Raw genomic sequence first — 17,296 nt, forward strand, 5'->3', positions numbered from 1 at the left:
TCAAGATCATCCTTGACTACACGGCAAGTTTGAGGCCGGCCTGGGCTGTATGAAACCCATCTCAAAAAAAGAAAGAAAAAAGAAAAATTTAACTGTGGCTAAATGAAATTGGATCCTGATCCCCCCACCCTGAGTTTACAGAGCTCGTTTTGCTTGCTTTTTCATTCAGTAACAGAAACCCTGTCTGTCTGTCTGTCTATCTATCTATCTATCTATTTGATGTAGCAAACTTAATTCTTTCTGCATTCAAAATCTTTAGTGATTTCTTAAATTATAGATATTATACACTGTTTAAAGTAAAACTTTATAGAGAATGGTTAAATACAAATATCTCCATACCTCAGATTTTGCAATGGGTGATCTATTTAGGTATTGTCAGTAATTTAATTGGATATAAAATGTGTGTTCCGATCCCCTTGATTCAAATGAGATGTTACACTTGCACTCACCATTTTATTTAACAAAGTACCTTAAATATTTATTATCTGGGTGTAATGTTCTACCAGCATTGTTTAAAGATATGGTAAAATTCTTTTAACTAGTCCCCAATCATGGAAAATTATGTTTTGCTAAGTCTTTATATTCATAGATTCCCATGTTTTTATATTTGTATGTTTTCACATTTTGAACTTGATCTACACTAAGTGCCTAAGCATAGGTAAAATATTCACTGTTTACCCTTGATGTGAATAGGACAGGTATGGCAATTTTGATCTTTTCTAGTCTCCTGTCTCCTTGGAGGTGTGTATGTTTATGTGCACATACCCTAGTCACTTCATGTGCTGTCCTACTTCTCTGTGACTGCCTTTCTTTGAACCACTTCCCACTCTCTGCAATATTAGTTCACTCCTCAGGACAGAGGCTGCTCCATGTGTTTTCATCACCTGGAACACTGGGTACACAAGTGCTTCATAAATATCAGTTCAGCAAAGAAAAACTTAAAAGCAAAAAGCAAAGTAAATTTTATTTTCTTAAAGATCTTTCAAAAAACATGAAAAAGTGTCTCATTTTTAGTGTAATCTCATGGTCAGTACATCTTTAAAAGTTTTGTTTTGATACAGTATATCTGGGTATCCCAGGCAAATATCTCCCTACCTCTGCTTCCCAAGTACTAGGTTTAAAGGCGAGCACCACCAGACCCAGTTCCCTTAAAGTTTGTTGTTGCTGTTGCTTTTATCACATACTGAATCAAAGTTACCAGGCTAGAGCAATGCTTAGCAGTTCTAAGCACTGGTTATCCCTTCAGGAACTCCAGAGTCCGTTCCATGAGCTCCAGAGGCACTGCTCAGATGTGGCACTCATACATACAGACAATCAAGCACACACACAAATGAATCCATAAATAAATCTGTAAGAGTAAACTAAGGGCACATGATGGTGCCTTTAATCCCACCAGTTGGACCTCTGAGTTTGAGGCTATCCTGGTCTGCAAAGTGAGTTCATCTGGCCATATCACACAGAGAAACCCTGTTTCAAAAAAACAAGGATATAGAAAAATAGTCAGACATGATGACACAGGCCTTTAATCCCAGCATGTGGGAGGCAGAGGCAGGCGGATCTCTAGCCTGGTCTACAGACAGAGCTCGAGGACAGCCCAAGGTTACACAAAGAGATCTTGTCTCAAAAAAAATAATAATAATAATAAAATGTATTTCTAGCTTAAAAATCCAGATATCTGGAGTTTTTGTTTGCTTCATTTGATTTCTTAAAAATAAAATCTGGAGCCAGATGTGGTGATACAGACCTTTAAGCCCAGCACTTAAGAGACAGAAGCAGGTGGATCTCTGTGAGTTTGAGGACAGCCAGGGCTACACAGAAACTCCGGGGGGAAGGGAAGGAGGGAGGGAGGGAGGGAGGGAGGGATGGATGGAAGGATGGAAGGATCTGAGGGCTGTTGCTGAGCTCAGCAGGTAAGGGCATACTTACTACTAAGCCTGCCCACCTGAATTCTGTCTCTGGGATCCACGTGGCAGAAGACAACCTCCACATTCTGTCCTCTGGTGTCCACATAAGCACCATGGCATGTGTATGCCACTCCACCCACATACCAGTCACACAAAATAAACAAATGCAAATATATACATATATGTATAAACATGAATCTCTGGGCTAATAAATACTGTGTACTTCCAAGGTCTTTTAGAAACATGTTTTTCTGGGACTACAGTGATAGCTTAGTGGCAGAACTCTTACTAGAACTCTCCATCCAAAAAAAAGAAAAAAAAAAAAACTGCTTTTCTTTTAATTGAATTTTTTGTGTATGTATTTTGCTTCATGACTAGAATTCAAGGTGATTATATATCTTTTTCCTTATGATTCTTTTTACTCTGCCATGTGCCAAATACTATGTTTGGCCATGTATACTATTCTTCATCTGGCAATGTATTTATAAATAATGTACATACAGTGGTTCTAATATAGATTCTAAAGTACTCTTGCTGGTGCTGATGAGAAGAAATTGTTTTCTTTTGATTTCGTTGTTTCCCAGGTTGGTTTTTCATTGCATTGGCAAATTCATCAGGGTTTCTGTTGTGGTGCCTTTGAGTAACCCTATTTACAGATTTCTTCTAGAAGCACCTTTAAAAACAAAAAACTGTGAGATCTGTCTATGGAACAATTTGTCTTTTACTTGAGGAACAAATGGCTTTATAATGTTCAGCTTTTTAGCCTGTTCAAGATACACAACTCTGTTTCTTTCCAGGTGTTAGAACAGCAGAGAAAGAGAGTGAAGTTGTGCAAACCCCACCCTGTCTGTGAATATGTCCCCCAAAAGATGCTAATAAACATGTTTGCCATGTTCTCAAGGTCAGCCAGAACTGCTTGCCGAGGCTTAGCTTCCAAAGTCCTAACAGAAATCCAATTCTAGAACTTAGGGCCCAGTCCCTGAAAAGTAGAGGCAATACAAGTAACACAAGTACTGTTTGTTTCTTTAAAGAGTAACAGTGTGTGGAGAAGCCCATGTGTCACTCATGTGTCTTCTTCTGACAGCCAGACTTCTGCCTGCTTACAGTACTTTCTAGTAGTAGGCAGAGAAGCATTCCTGATTTTGGTGGATTATAAAATTATCTGACTTTATTAAGCTTTGTAACTTAGGGAATAATGGTGTTATTAGCTGCAAATTAGAGACTCATTCATTGGCAAGAAATATGAGGAGAAATATTGATGTCCCAGATCTTTACATACATCAAAGAAAGACAGCTTAGTACATCTTTCTAGAACAGAGACTACTGTGAATAGGAACTTGACCCAGAGCGGAGCACCCAGAACCTAGTGAGTACAATTGCTTTCATGTAAATTCAGTTGGATCTTTCAGTCCTATGAGCAGGTTTCTTTCTGTGTTCTCATTTTCAATGTATGAGGTCATGGGGTTATTTTATTCTGTAGATTCTTTGCTGCTGTGCCTGTTCATTATTCTCCTCTTCCCCTTCTCCTAACAGTATGTATAGTGCTGAGAAAGACAGTACTGAACAAAAGTATACACTTACTTGCTGCCACCATCACAAATCACGGCAATAAATATTCCTATTTGTAAATACAGCTTATTTTCATATGGAAATTTAGCATTTCTTTATGCTGTCATGTCAGTGTTGGTTTTTTAGAGTCTTTCCAGAAATAAGCATTGTCCTGGAGGTATGACCTCTTCTCTTAGAAGGAAAATAAGACAGAAGGAGGAAGCACTTACATGTGCATATCATATGAACATATCTTAGCTAGAATTTATTTGCTAGTAGCAAAATCAAGGAACAAAGATTGAGGTGTTTAACCATATGGACATTTAAATACTTTCCTCTTTAAAATGAAGTTAATATAAAACTGAGAAAGTGGGATGCAGAGGAGATGACTTGGTAGGCCAAGTATTTGTTACACAAGAATTTAGTACCTAAATTTATATTTACCCCCCTCCCCCCCAAAAAAAAGTGGTTGCCTCTACTCTGCATGCAATCATCATCTCAAGACTGGAGATGTGGAGAGTTTCAGTTCTCACTGGCTACTCAATTTAGTGGAATCAAGGAGCTCCAGGTTCAGGGAAAGACCACATCTCAAAAGATAGGTGGAGAACCACTGAAGATAACTAATGTTAAACCTCTGGCCTCTACATGCACACTTATACAAACCCACACATACACAAAAACACAAATAATGTCCCCTTCAAAAAAACAATAAAAGCTAGGAAAATGATTGCCACTAGAATAACGTTGGTGTCTTAGTGTCTCGGTAGGAAGAAACACAGGTAATGCCAAAACAGTATTAGAAGCCAGAGATGGTAGTGCATTCCTTTAAACCTGACACTTAGGAGGCAGAGGCTGGAGGATCTCTGTGAGTCTAAGGCCAGCCTGGTCTACTTTGTAAGATTCAGAACTACCAGTAAGTACTACACAGAGAGAGAGAGACCCTGTCTCAAAAACCAAAGTACCAAAGACAAGAAAAAGATAGCCTTTCAAAATAGGCAGCAAGACAAAAATATAAAGTAATAAACAATTTTAATGCAGACATGATTAAATTTACTCTCTCACATTCTAGGATGGTAAAACATACCCTCAAGAGAAAAATTGGAAACAATTTTAAAGATCAGGAAAATATACCTTTCAAAGGCTTTTTAAGGGTTGTCAATGAAGAGCTTGAAAACATAAAGTTTTATCTATGGTGGGGGAGTTTGTATCATATCCTTTGTCATGATAGAAAATGGTAACCCCGTATGTGTTAGCTCTAATAGCACCTGCACTGTGTGCACATAGCGACACTCAATACATATGTACTACTGTCCCTGCTTCAATCCCAGATCCTACATGATAGCTCACAGTCATCTCTAACTCTAGGCCCAGTGGGTTCAGTATCCTCGTCTGGCTCCTGCATTCATGTGGAACATAAACATACATGCAGACAGAACACCCATACACATTTTTTTTAAAGGATATAAATAGCTTTACTGAGGAATAACATCAAAATGTTTATAATATATTAAATGAATAATGTCTTTAAATTGTATTATTACAATTTTTATCTTTGTGAACGTCTATTAGTATTTTTCATCTGAAGAAAATGGATATATTTCTGTCATAACCTGTGTGAAATAGAAATCTGTATTTCAATGTGTAGAGGGATCCTTGTACTACAAGTTGCTTTTTGGGGGTGTTTAAATGTTACTCTTTGAAATACTAAAGCTCAACTTTGTGTTTATATAGATATTCCTGATCAAGTTATAAGAGTTTTCAAAGCAGATCAACAAAGTTGCTACATTATCATCAGTAAAGATACCACAGCTAAAGAAGTGGTCTGCCAAGCAGTTCAGGAATTTGGTTTGACTGGTACATCTGACACATACTCTCTCTGTGAAGTTTCTGTTACTCCTGAGGGTGTTATAAAGCAGAGAAGACTTCCGGACCAGTTCTCCAAGTTAGCTGATAGAATTCAACTCAATGGAAGGTGAATGAGCACATTCCTGAATATGCAAAGTGCTGTTTGTAGATCGCCTGTTAAAATGGGTGTTTTAGAAAGAAACATCTTGCTTCTTTGCTACTTAGTTCTAAGAATGAAAGATTTCTCAAGTTTTTGTCTCCATGAGCATGTAAATAGAAACTTAGAAGGTTGACAGAAAGCCACCATGTGGTTGCTTAGAATTGAACTCAGGACCTCTGGAAGAACAGACAGTACACTTAACCACTGATCCATCTCTCCAGTCTAGTGGTACTGATCTTTTTTAAAGCCCTCCTTAGTTCCAGCTTCAGATTGGCTGATGAAACTGTTAATGTTTATATTCTTATTCTAGTTCCCAATTTTCACCATAAAGTAAATGAAGCAGCTAGTTATTACTAGCGTTGGTTCCCAGCCTGGACACCCTATCAGGCTTGAAATTCCCACTGCCTAAACTATTTTTAAACTTGGTCTCCAGCAGTCTTAGGACATGAACAAAACGGTAAACAAGTTCTTTGGCAGAATAGAACACTGGTGACCTCTAATCCATTTGCCCACTGCCATCTATGGTGGAATCTGATGCCCTCTTCTGGTGCTGTCTGTCTTAACAGCATGGATGCAAATAAAGTGCTCATATACATAAATAAATACATCTTTTTTTTTTTTCTTTAAAGATTAGTACCATTCAAAGTAGTGATTCTCAGCTTTGCTAATGCTGTAACAGTTCCTCATGTGGTGCTGACCCCTAACATAAAATTATTTTTATTGCTACTTCACAATTCTGATTTTACTGCTGTTACGAATTGTAGTGTAAATATCTGATATATGGCCTCTGTGAGGTTCATTCAACCCCTAAAAGGGTTGTTACCCACAGCTTGAGAACTGCTTACAAGGAAGCAAAGTATTCTCAAACATAGCCTTAACCATCCACATTTATAGACATTCTGCTCCTCAGAGTCACAAATAAAGTAGGCCATTGAGCTGTACTTTGGATATTCTAGGACTTCGGAATTGCACATTTCCAAGGTCTTGCATTTTCCTCCTTCCAATCCGTCCCAAAAGCTTAGTGACTAATTGGTAAGGTTAGCTACAGCAGTGATCCTGCTTGTCCAGTACCAGTTTTCTGTGTTAGTTTCCCATCACTGCCCCTAAGGACCAGACATGAACAATTTCAGAGAAGAATCCACCATTGCTCTGTAGAGACAACACATAATGGTTCACACAAAGGAGTAGTTTCTTAAAATGACTGACTTCAAGATAATATTCATCAGTTTTTTTGTTTTTTTTTTTGTCTAATAGATGTTAGATAGCAGAAGTAGAACTTCTCAAGATGTCCTTTAAACTATTTTCCCATTTCATCTATAAGTGAAGATTCTAATGCTTTTGGAAAAAAGCTAATAATTATAAAATTGTGTTTTGGGAAGCAAAAAATAAGAAAGTATTCTTACTAAATAAAATTTATTTATGATCACACTTACTCTAATTTTCTTCCCATTTAGGTATTACCTAAAAAATAACATGGAAACAGAAACACTGTGTTCTGATGAAGATGCCCAGGAACTACTTAAGGAGAGCCAGCTGTCCATGCTGCAGCTCAGCACCATCGAGGTTGCCACCCAGCTGTCAATGCGAGACTTTGATTTGTTTCGTAATATTGAGCCTACTGAATACATTGATGATCTTTTTAAATTAGATTCCAAAACAGGAAATACTCACTTGAAACAATTTGAGGATATTGTAAACCAAGAAACATTCTGGGTTGCCTCAGAGATCTTAAGTGAGTCAAATCAGCTGAAAAGAATGAAGATTATTAAACATTTTGTTAAAATTGCCCTCCATTGCCGAGAATGCAAGAATTTCAATTCCATGTTTGCAATAATAAGGTAAGTTTGTATAAATAATGACTTTTTTCTGTAAAGAGACCATTGAGTTTTGTTTGTCTTGTCCAACAGAAAGGTAGGGCATGGAGCCTATCCTGGCGTATGGTTAATATACCCAGTGAGTCTCCATTAGAGAAAACTAATTTTTTTCTGTCAGTGGGTATTAATTGCAGATAGCTTCTTGGTTAAGAGTGGGAGCTACTTCCTCTCTCAGTGATGGATCCTGACAATGTTTCTAGGGATCAGTGTCTGATAAAAGAAGCAGAGGTGTCAGGAACAGAAGGCTAAGAGGAAAGGGCCTCTTACATATCTCTGGCTGGACTGGAACTCACCAGGTAGACCAGGCCTCAAACTCACGGAGATTGCCCCTGCCTCCCTGCCTCCCTGCCTCCCTGCCTCTGCCTCTGCCTCTGCCTCTGCCTCTGCCTCTGCCGGTGCTAGATTAAGGATATGCACCAACACACCCAGCTAGGAAAACTAATGTTAACTTTTGAACAAGCATTATATATCTACATGGCAGCTCACAACTATCTGTAACTTCAGTTCTAGGAGATCTAATGCCTTCTTCTGGCCTCTGCAGGCACCAGGCATGCATGTGGTCCACAGACATATATGTAGACAAACAAACACTCATGCATATAAAAGAAATCTTTAAAAAATAAAACATGCTGCTAAAACTCCAGACATACCTTTGTCTGTTTCTGCATTCTATCCTAGTGATGTAACTATAGTTACTGCAGCTTTAAAGTTCCCTCAGAACTAGACAAGCTCTTTGTTCCTTTCCTAATCCTTTCTCTGCCTTTTGCTGGCATGTTTGATCTGACCTCAGAGTCGGTTCATTTAGGTCTGCTAAAAAAGTCTTGGGAGTATTTTAATTAAAATTACACAGAACACAATGACTCTTTTTACCCCCAAACACTGCTACACTTTATATTTTCCCTCTGTGACATTCATAGTTTTGTTCATGTAAGTCTTGAGTACTTTTTTTAAAGATTTATTTATTATATATAAATACACTATTGTTGTCTTCAGACACAACAAAAGAGGGATCTGATGCCCTTCTTTACAGATGGTTGTGAGCCACCATGTGGTTGCTGGGAATTGAACTCAGGACCTCTGGAAGAGCAGTCAGTGCTCTTAACCACTGAGCCATCTCGCCATCCCTTGAACACTTCTTTGAGTATCTTATTTCTGAATGACATCCTTATATTATATTGTCTTGATCATTTGTTTTTCCTCATGTTTACACATTAAATAATTACAGGTATGAGCCTATGCATAATTGTGGTTCATAATAAATGTTTTTGGTATTACATCATTAAACATAATGCAGTCTTTAGATTGAAAAATGGGCTATCAATTCTATTTTGCTTACTTCATAAAAATTAAGAATGAAAATTGAATTTAAGGTTTATTTGAATTTTTTTTCACATAGTTGAAACCTGAACCCAGAATCTTGCATATGCTAGACTAGCATTTGGCTGCTCAGCTGTAACCCCAGCCTATATGATTAATTTTAGTATCAAAAGTGATCATGAGTAATATAGTAAATTATTTTAATAGCTGCACAGTAATAATTGCCCTACAATCTGATGGAAGTTGTATGTATGTGTGTATATCTATGTGTGTCTGTAATCATGGTAAGTTTTATCACATTGTTCTTTGGTGGTCTTACGGTTTGTGAATTTTAATGTCAGTTCTATGCTGGGTTCATAAAATTTGGAAGCGTTCTGCTTTATCCTCCTAAGGCAAGCGTTCTTTAACTATTATTTTGTGACATGTAGTTGCTGCACTCTTTCTGAGTGAGAACTTTCTTATACTAGCTATTTACAGGATTGGACTTGTAAATTACTTTGCCTTTGGCTTTTTTAAGTGACTGGAGATGGGCAGCCACAGGGCTGTGTACAGCTTCGTGTCTCCCTGCTTCCTCCTGACTAGCTTCCTTTTAGAGTCCATCTTTACAGGACTGATTTAACGTCATGCCCTTGACATTGAAGTTGAAGAGATCAACCCTTCCTGGTGTCAACGCACAGACATTTTTGCTCTTATTCCAAGTCAGGAATTGTTCTTTGCCTTGTAACTTTGGAGCCCTGTTGTTCATTTGTTTAGCTGCATGTGTCATTTTTTGGTACATTTACTTACTGCTGTTTAACCTTGACTAATTTTTGTCAATCATTCTAGTTTGGGACTTGGCTGAAGTTACAGTTCTATCTTACCCTTCTTACATTAGTTGAGAAGTGATTTCTTAGAACCAAGGGGAACAAACATTTAATTCCTACCTTAAACTTGGAAGTTGGAGAACATTTTACATGTAGTGTTGTAGATAAAAACAGAGCCTGGGAAGCAGGGGACTAAAGTATAAGACTGTTCAGAGTGTTGGGTACACACTTATTGACAGCTGACCTTTGGCATGCAGCATAAAGTAAAAGGAGAGGCTGCTGCCTTACGGACATAAAATACATGTTCACCTTAGGGACTGTCTGAACTGGTTAAAGTCCTCTGCAGCAGGGAGACCTAGGGGACAAGATTGGAGCCTTAAGATACAGAAACTTGGATCAAGAATCTCCCTCCATCGGTCATGACACTTTTAGGTCAGTGCTGTGTAAGTTAGTTGATGAAGAGCAACACTGATGCTTTCGTTCCTATTAACGCTCATGTGATTTGTCTCTTACATGCAGAGTACAAAGCAACTGCTATACTGCCAGAGGTCCTCTGGACAAGATTAAAAGAGTCCCTTCTGTTTTATTTTTTTAATAGTTCTTTTTTGTTTCAAGATAATGAAGTGGGTCCTACTTATTTTCCCCTAATAGATCATGGTTATGTACTGTATTGATCTGAACCTATCCTTTCCTTTAAATCCATTCTTAATGCTTTTATTCTCATGTTGACAGTGGCTTGAACCTGGCACCTGTAGCACGACTCAGAGGCACTTGGGAAAAGTTACCAAGCAAATATGAGAAACATCTTCAAGATCTACAAGACCTTTTTGATCCATCTAGAAACATGGCAAAATACAGAAATATTCTTAGTAGTCAAAGCATGCAGCCTCCAATTATTCCACTCTTCCCTGTTGTCAAGAAAGATATGACATTCCTCCATGAAGGTATTTGACATCATTTGAAAACTAGCATGTTTAGCTTTAGCTGCAGCATTTTAGTTTATTATCCATTTCAAGATAATTATTTCATGTCACTAAATCTTCTTCATACAGTTAAGTGCAGTGAATTTATGACATCTAAATCGTGTCGTTGACAGTAACAAATTGAAATGTTCACAGTAAAAGTTCAAATATAAACTTGACACTAAGATGAAACTTTGCTGACAGTTACTATCCTGCGTGTGGTATGTTTGTTTGAATCAGGTTCTCTGGAAGCCCAAGTGCCTGATCTTCCTTTCTCCACCCCCCTGGCACTTGGGCATGTACCAAACACACCCAGACTTGTATTTGCTTTAAACTTAGTAATGTTTTTCCTCACATAAGTAAAACTACCTAAAACAAATGAACAACTGATAAAATCTGACAACATCATCAGTTTTACGAGCAAAAATTAAGCATTGCCAATATACTAGAAGCTCGCTCCTGCTCACTTCAACCCTCTCTCCCTCTTCCTTTCCCCAAAAGGTGACTCCTGTCCTTACTTCTAGTGTCACAGTTGAGTCTCAATTGTTTTTGAACTTTAGACAAATAGATTCACAGAATGTTTGTTCGATTTGCTGTTTGGCTTATTTTGGCCAGCATAGGACTAGGGAGACTCTTCACTGTTGTCTAATACTGCTTAGCTTAGTGTTCCATGTCTTAGTGCTGTACACTGATTCATTCTGGTTCGTGGGTTTTAAGGAGTCCCCGCTGTTGTCCTGCTGTGAAGATGCTGTCCACTCTCTCATCAAACTCTTTAGGCAGATGTAATCTTAATGGACCATTCAATATAGTATGAGTAGACTCTGGTTCAACCCTTAAAAAAATGGTGTAGTGGTAATGTTGGTTTCTAGCACTGGAGATCTTCTCCCACTGCTCATCCTTACTATTATCTGTTAAATTCAGGCTCTGTTTTTACACATTACAGTAAGTGTGTGCTTGTATCTTGATGTGCGTATAATTTGCACTTCTATGACAGGAATGAGGCTGAGCCTCCTCTGTGCAGTAACGCTCTTGACAGTTGCCAGTTTGGATTCCTTGTTCATTTTGTAATAGGTTTTCTTTTTTGTTTACAATTTCTACAAACATTCTCTTCTGCATTCTGTGTATAAAATAAGTTGTCCTTTGACTGTTTTAAGGTTATTTTTTGATGAGTAGAAATTCTTTGCTTAAAAGCTTTTTTTAAATCTTTTACCATTATAGTTTATTTACAGTCTATTTGCATTAACTTTTCTGTGATAACAGTATTCTTCCTTCTCTGTTCCCTTAGTAACCATGTACAGTTTTTCTGTTCTTTTACTGTGACACCAGATGATAAGTGTCAGTGTGTTTGCCCGTATTCATTAGTATTGTGTTATTTCAGGCCATGTGAAGAACTTGGACTATTGAAGCTTCATTTACTCAACTCCAGTCTTATTTACCCGTTGTGCTGTTAACCCTACATTGTTTTACTGTCGGTTACTAAAATCAGTGTTTAATCTCACGAGTCTGTGTGTCCTTGCTACTGCTTCTTTCATTCTACGTACCTGTGTCCATGAGGCTAGTGTGCTTTGTGGTTCTGAGGGGTTTGTTGTTTAGTTGTTTAGGAGTTTGGTTTTGTTTGACACATCAGACACCATTCTTACCTTAAATGATAGAGATCTCGATTTTTGTTTATCTGAAAGGTCAAGGCTTCAGTTTCAGAAATGTGCTTTGGATTGGCAGCTACTTTCCTTCAGCATTTTGAAGTAGCTTCCATTATTTTCTGGCTCCCACTGTCACTGCAGAGACATCAACTATAGTCTTACTGTTCTTCTCACTGCCTCTGCTGATAGCTCAGTTGTGACCTTTGCCTTCTTATGTTTTTCTGTTTTGCTACATTTTATAAAGTATGAGGTTTGCAATTTTATTTCGTTGTAGTTCTGATTTACATTTGCCATTCCTGGCATGAGTTTTGGGACTCTGGTTTTACTTTAGTCTGACTTGGCTACTGTGCCTCTTTAGCCTCACATCTTCCTGCAGATTATCTTGTCTTGCTGTGTGCTCTGAGTATTGTCATTCTTGTTGACACTCCTCTTCAGCTGTATCCAGTCAGTTAAACCTGTGGCTGAATTCCTTTTCTACGTCATTGTTTTTCAGTTTTACTGTTTCTTTCGTTTCATATTCTCTGTTAAAGTAGTAGTATTGGTTTTATATCTTTGGACATGTTTAGCGTGGGCATTTCAAAGTTTCTCTAAAGTTACTCTGTGGTCTGGGTGTTTTCTGGTTCTCTTTCTGGATCCTCTTTCACATCTGTCATATTCACGTTCACTTTTTTCCTTGATGCACATTTGGGGTTTGTTTGTTTAGAGAATAATGTAAAAGTTACCCAAAAAAAAATAGGAAATTTATGATTAATATTCTACTCTTCCAAAAAGGATTAAACCTTGCTCAGTTAAGACCATTATTAATCCCATTATTTTATTTTATTTTATTTTATTTATGAGTAATGGGTACACTGTAGCTGCCTTCAGACACACCAGAAGAGGGCATTGGATTCCATTACCGATGGTTGTGAGCCACCATGTGGTTGCTGAGAATTGAACTCAGGACCTCTGGAAGAGTAGTCAGAGCTCTTTGCCCCTGAGCCATCTCACCAGCCCCAACAAAAAATCCTAAATGTTTTTAATTCATTTCCAGGTTTTTAGGCTTTATTCCTATCTGCATTTGGTTTATCCTTATCCCCAGAATAAAGTCAGAGTCCCAAAACAAAACATTGAAATTTAATTTGTTTTAAGTCAGTTTTATTCTTCTAACCTCAAAACACAAGAAGGGCTCTACTCAGTTCTTGTCTCATTTCCTTGTCCCTTCCGCCCTTACTAATTGTCATCAGCAGGGAGAGTCTCCTAGTTGCCTAGTCTTCATACCTCAGAATTTCATCATCATCACCACATTACATAAGAAAAGGTCCTCACAGACTTCTGACATACTTTTACAAGACTAATCTGATTTGAGCATTGTTGATGTTGTTTTGCTTCTAACTGGCATTGCGGCCGCAAACCATTGCTGTGACCAGTGTACAGTGCCACTTATATGAAAGGGATGTGATCTAGACCCATAGAGCTCTCAAACTTGGCTTCAGGGACTTCAGTGTTAGAAAAAATGCATTGCACTAACAGTTACAGACAGGTATAGTTAAATGCTACTATAGTCAGGCAGACTGACTTATGAACACTGACATTTTTGCCTGATGACTTGGACTAGGTAAGCCAGTAAATTGGCTCAATATGGTCTCATAACTAATCTCTTCAAGGAAAGTTGACAGTCTTCAAATTTGTAAATTAAAAACTTGCACACAATTTTCATACCAATGATTAAAAGTCTCAGTGATCAATTCAGATTGAGAGAGAAAAGGTGAATATATGATGCTAGAAAGTATCCCTATGACACAGCTACCTTAGTTTTCACTAATTCTTGCCATTTGAGAAAGAAAACCAGTTTTACTTAATCTCCTACTATTTCCTCCTGTGAGTATATCTGCTACTTCTTAGTTTTATTTATTTGAAAGTTTTTTAAGAATTATAAATATATTGTAAGCCGACTTAATTATTAGTAAGTAAGTAGGCTCAACAGTACGCTTGTCACCTGGCTAGCCCAATTTTTCAGGTGCTGTAGCTTCATTCCATTAGAGCAGACCACGTACAGAAGGAGATTGTGTGCTGGGTAACTTGTGCACATGCCTGTGAGATAGTGAACCGCTTTTAACAGCCACAGTCACTTTCTGTATTCAGAGTCATTATTCCCACAGGAAACACAGCTCTTAGAAACTCATTCCCTGGAATCAGGGAGGTGCTGTCTATGAATTTATCAAGTCTTAAAGGGGAGTGGAGGAAACACTTTGATAAAGAAAGCTTATTTGTACTCAGGAGTAATAACTGGACTTGTGCAACTTGGAGATAAAATTGTAATTATGAAAGTTAAAAAATATATATTTCATAGGAAATGACTCCAAAGTAGATGGCTTAATAAACTTTGAGAAGCTAAGAATGATTGCCAAGGAAATCCGCCATATTATTCGAATGACTTCTGCTAACATGGACCCTGCCATGATGTTCCGACAAAGGTATGACATGGAAATCATGTTACGGTAGCATCAAGGGTGGTGAGGTAATGATGTCTGGCCTTTTTGGGTACTGTGCCAAGTGTTCTGTACATATCAGTCTGCAGTAGTCTTTCATTACGGTAACCCTCAGGTAAGCAACAGTCAACCTCCCTTTACAGCTGAAGAAATTGAGCCCCAAGCAGTTTTATTTTATTTTTAATTTATATATGTTTGCCTGCATGTGTGTCTATGTATCACATAGTGCAGTGCTTGCTGAGTCCAGAAGAGGCTGTGAGTTACCATGTAAGTGCTGGGAATTGAACTCCAGTCCCTCTGCAGAGGTCAGTGCCTTTAACTGCTGAGCCATGTTTTTATATAATGTGCTAAGAGTTGAGCCCTAATTTTTCCAATTGCTTTTCTGACTATACAAGTAGTTCTGTATGGTTATTATATAAAGTACCAACAAGCAAATAAAAGTAGAATGTTGAGTTCCCTAAAGTCATCTGAATGCAAATTGTCTCACCTGTTTTCTAACCTAAGTAGGAATTATTCTGCTTCTCTTTTAAAATCCTAACCAGTACTTTAGATTTCTAACACATATCCCAAATGTTACAGTTATACTGTAACTGTTTGCTTGCATGCAAACTCTTTCCCAGAAACTGCATTTAGCCATACTACATCTTGATTTGAGTTTCTTTATCCTTTAATTGTATCTGAGAATTCTTTTGGACTCACTTTGCGACTGAGGCTGGTCTAGAACTCGTGATCTTGCCTCCACTTCCAATTGCTGGTACATAACCACACCCAAAACAAGAATGCTTTTTTTGATTTGATACTTTGTGTACTAAAAAGGCTACTACAGATTTATGTATAGAGTTTATAGAAAGTGTGTTCTTAAACTGTTCTTAGCAATTTTTTAAATCTTCAGCGTGTAAGTAAACATTACAGTTTAATTTTTTTTATTAGATTTTCTCTCCAAATAGGGCATTAATAAATAAAATAATTTTAGTACATAAAGTTAAGTTGCTATTATTTTAAAATACATGTATTATAAGAAAATAAAAACACTTGATAGTAAATGTGTGTTAAATTGAGTTTAGCTGGAAGAGGCATTGCTTTCGCTTTACTTACATCACTATGGAGCAGTCGCTGCTTTTCTTAGTAGATGATCTCGTGTTTGAGTTGAGAGATTCTCAGAGGAGTGGGGAAAGAATGCCATTCCCATCTCTTCTTTCTCTTGATAATGTAATGGATTGTCACTTCTCCAAAATGTAGAAACAAAAACCAGTAAGAACCAGGGACCGGAGCGCACCTGGAGGAGGCTCGTTGTCTGTTTTTGTTGTTGTTGAATGTCCTAGTACAGTGGACTTGCCACTGTCTCTTGTCTCATGTGAACCTCCATTTACTCATGCATGTTTTCATTCTCGTGCCTGAAGCCCTGATAAATGAGTTACCCTGCTAAAGCTAACAGAAGAAGGCTGTGAGAGAGCTCACTCAGTAAAGTGCTTGCAGCAAAACCTTAAGTCCTTGTCAGCCCCAGCATCATGTGAAAAGAACCCTGTCTCCAAAAACCAAGAACAGATTTATGACACCTTAGGTACAGCACCAGAGGCTTCCTCTGCGTTAAACACACATAAATGCACACATATACCTGCATATGCACACAAACACAGAATTACAGAGAAGCAGGGCTGTTTGCTCGGAAATAACCCAAGTTGAATAAGAAGTGCATGGGGAGATAAATACATTTATTCTAGTTCAGTTATGCCCATCAGTACCTAAGTTATTAGGATCTCATTTTGTTCCCAGACTGGCTTGGAATCCCTCCCAAGTCATAGTGCATAAGTGCACACCAACCCTGCTTTGATATGTTTTTATTTTCCAAGTTGTATTTGCTAGTCAATTTTTCTTGTAAAATACCTCATTAGAGAAATGTCTTCACTTAATAGTGGATTTATATATCTGTATGTTCTTTGTAATTTTTCAGCATTTAAATGAGTGTATCCAAGTGTGTAGAAACTCTGTTCTTAAGACCAGTCCTTACACTTCCCAAAACAGAATAGAAAGTTTGCAGTGAACAGATGGTGTCCCGTAAGATGCTTAATAACATCAGCTTACAATGGCAAGCGGTGGTGGCTCACACCTTTGATTCCAGCACTCAGGAGGCAGAGGCAGGTGGCCCTTAATGCATTTGAAGTCAGCCTGGACTACAGAATGAGTTCTAGGACATCCAGGGTTGTATTAAAGAAACCCTTTCTTAGAAAACAAACAAACAAAACATCAACTAATAGCTAGATAGGTATTTAAAATGCAGCTGATCTAAAGCATGTTTTTAAGTACATGCTATAGAGGGGTTTGGCCTTCAGGACTCATGTGTCCTTCCCATTCCTTCACTTCATTAAAACCATTTTTTACTGTTAAGATATATTTTTTTCCTGGTAAATTTTTCTGTTCTGTTCTGTCTGCATAAATTCTCTGACTCTCAACTGTTGTCTTTTTCTGTGCTTTCCTACTCAAATACATGCTTCAATGTTTGTGGCTCTTGCTTACAGGAAGAAGAGGTGGCGGAGTCTGGGGTAAGTGGGGAAATGAACAACTGGAATGAAGGTTGTGCAACTCTTAACATGTGCTGCATCCTTTTTATTAATGCACGCAAATCAGATAGCATGCCTTCTATTAACTCCGTCAGCCTACCTTCTGACAAATGCCTTTTGCTAACAAGGTGAAAGTAGTGATTGAACTAGCCTTGTATTGGTCTCAGTTTTGTTTTGTTTTTTCATTATTGGCATTCTGTAATCCTTTTTAGAT

General features: G+C 37.8%; 1 protein-coding gene across 2 annotated transcripts in view; it reads left to right on the forward strand.

Annotated features, from left to right (window-relative positions):
- RAPGEF6 (Rap guanine nucleotide exchange factor 6) overlaps positions 1–17,296 on the forward strand; it is a 141,549-nt gene that overhangs the window by 102,137 nt on the left and 22,116 nt on the right. Inside the window, exons 18-22 of one of the 2 annotated variants that reach the window (XM_080924158.1) lie at positions 5,184–5,424; positions 6,912–7,295; positions 10,184–10,395; positions 14,386–14,509; positions 17,041–17,064. In XM_080924158.1, the coding sequence (XP_080780284.1) occupies positions 5,184–5,424; positions 6,912–7,295; positions 10,184–10,395; positions 14,386–14,509; positions 17,041–17,064 (985 nt within the window). The remainder of the gene's footprint in view (positions 1–5,183; positions 5,425–6,911; positions 7,296–10,183; positions 10,396–14,385; positions 14,510–17,040; positions 17,065–17,296) is intronic. The other variant, XM_080924159.1, reaches the window with a different exon arrangement.

The sequence above is a fragment of the Micromys minutus genome (genome assembly GCF_963924665.1).
Source record: "Micromys minutus genome assembly, chromosome: 10".
NCBI classification, from domain to species: Eukaryota; Metazoa; Chordata; class Mammalia; order Rodentia; family Muridae; genus Micromys; species Micromys minutus.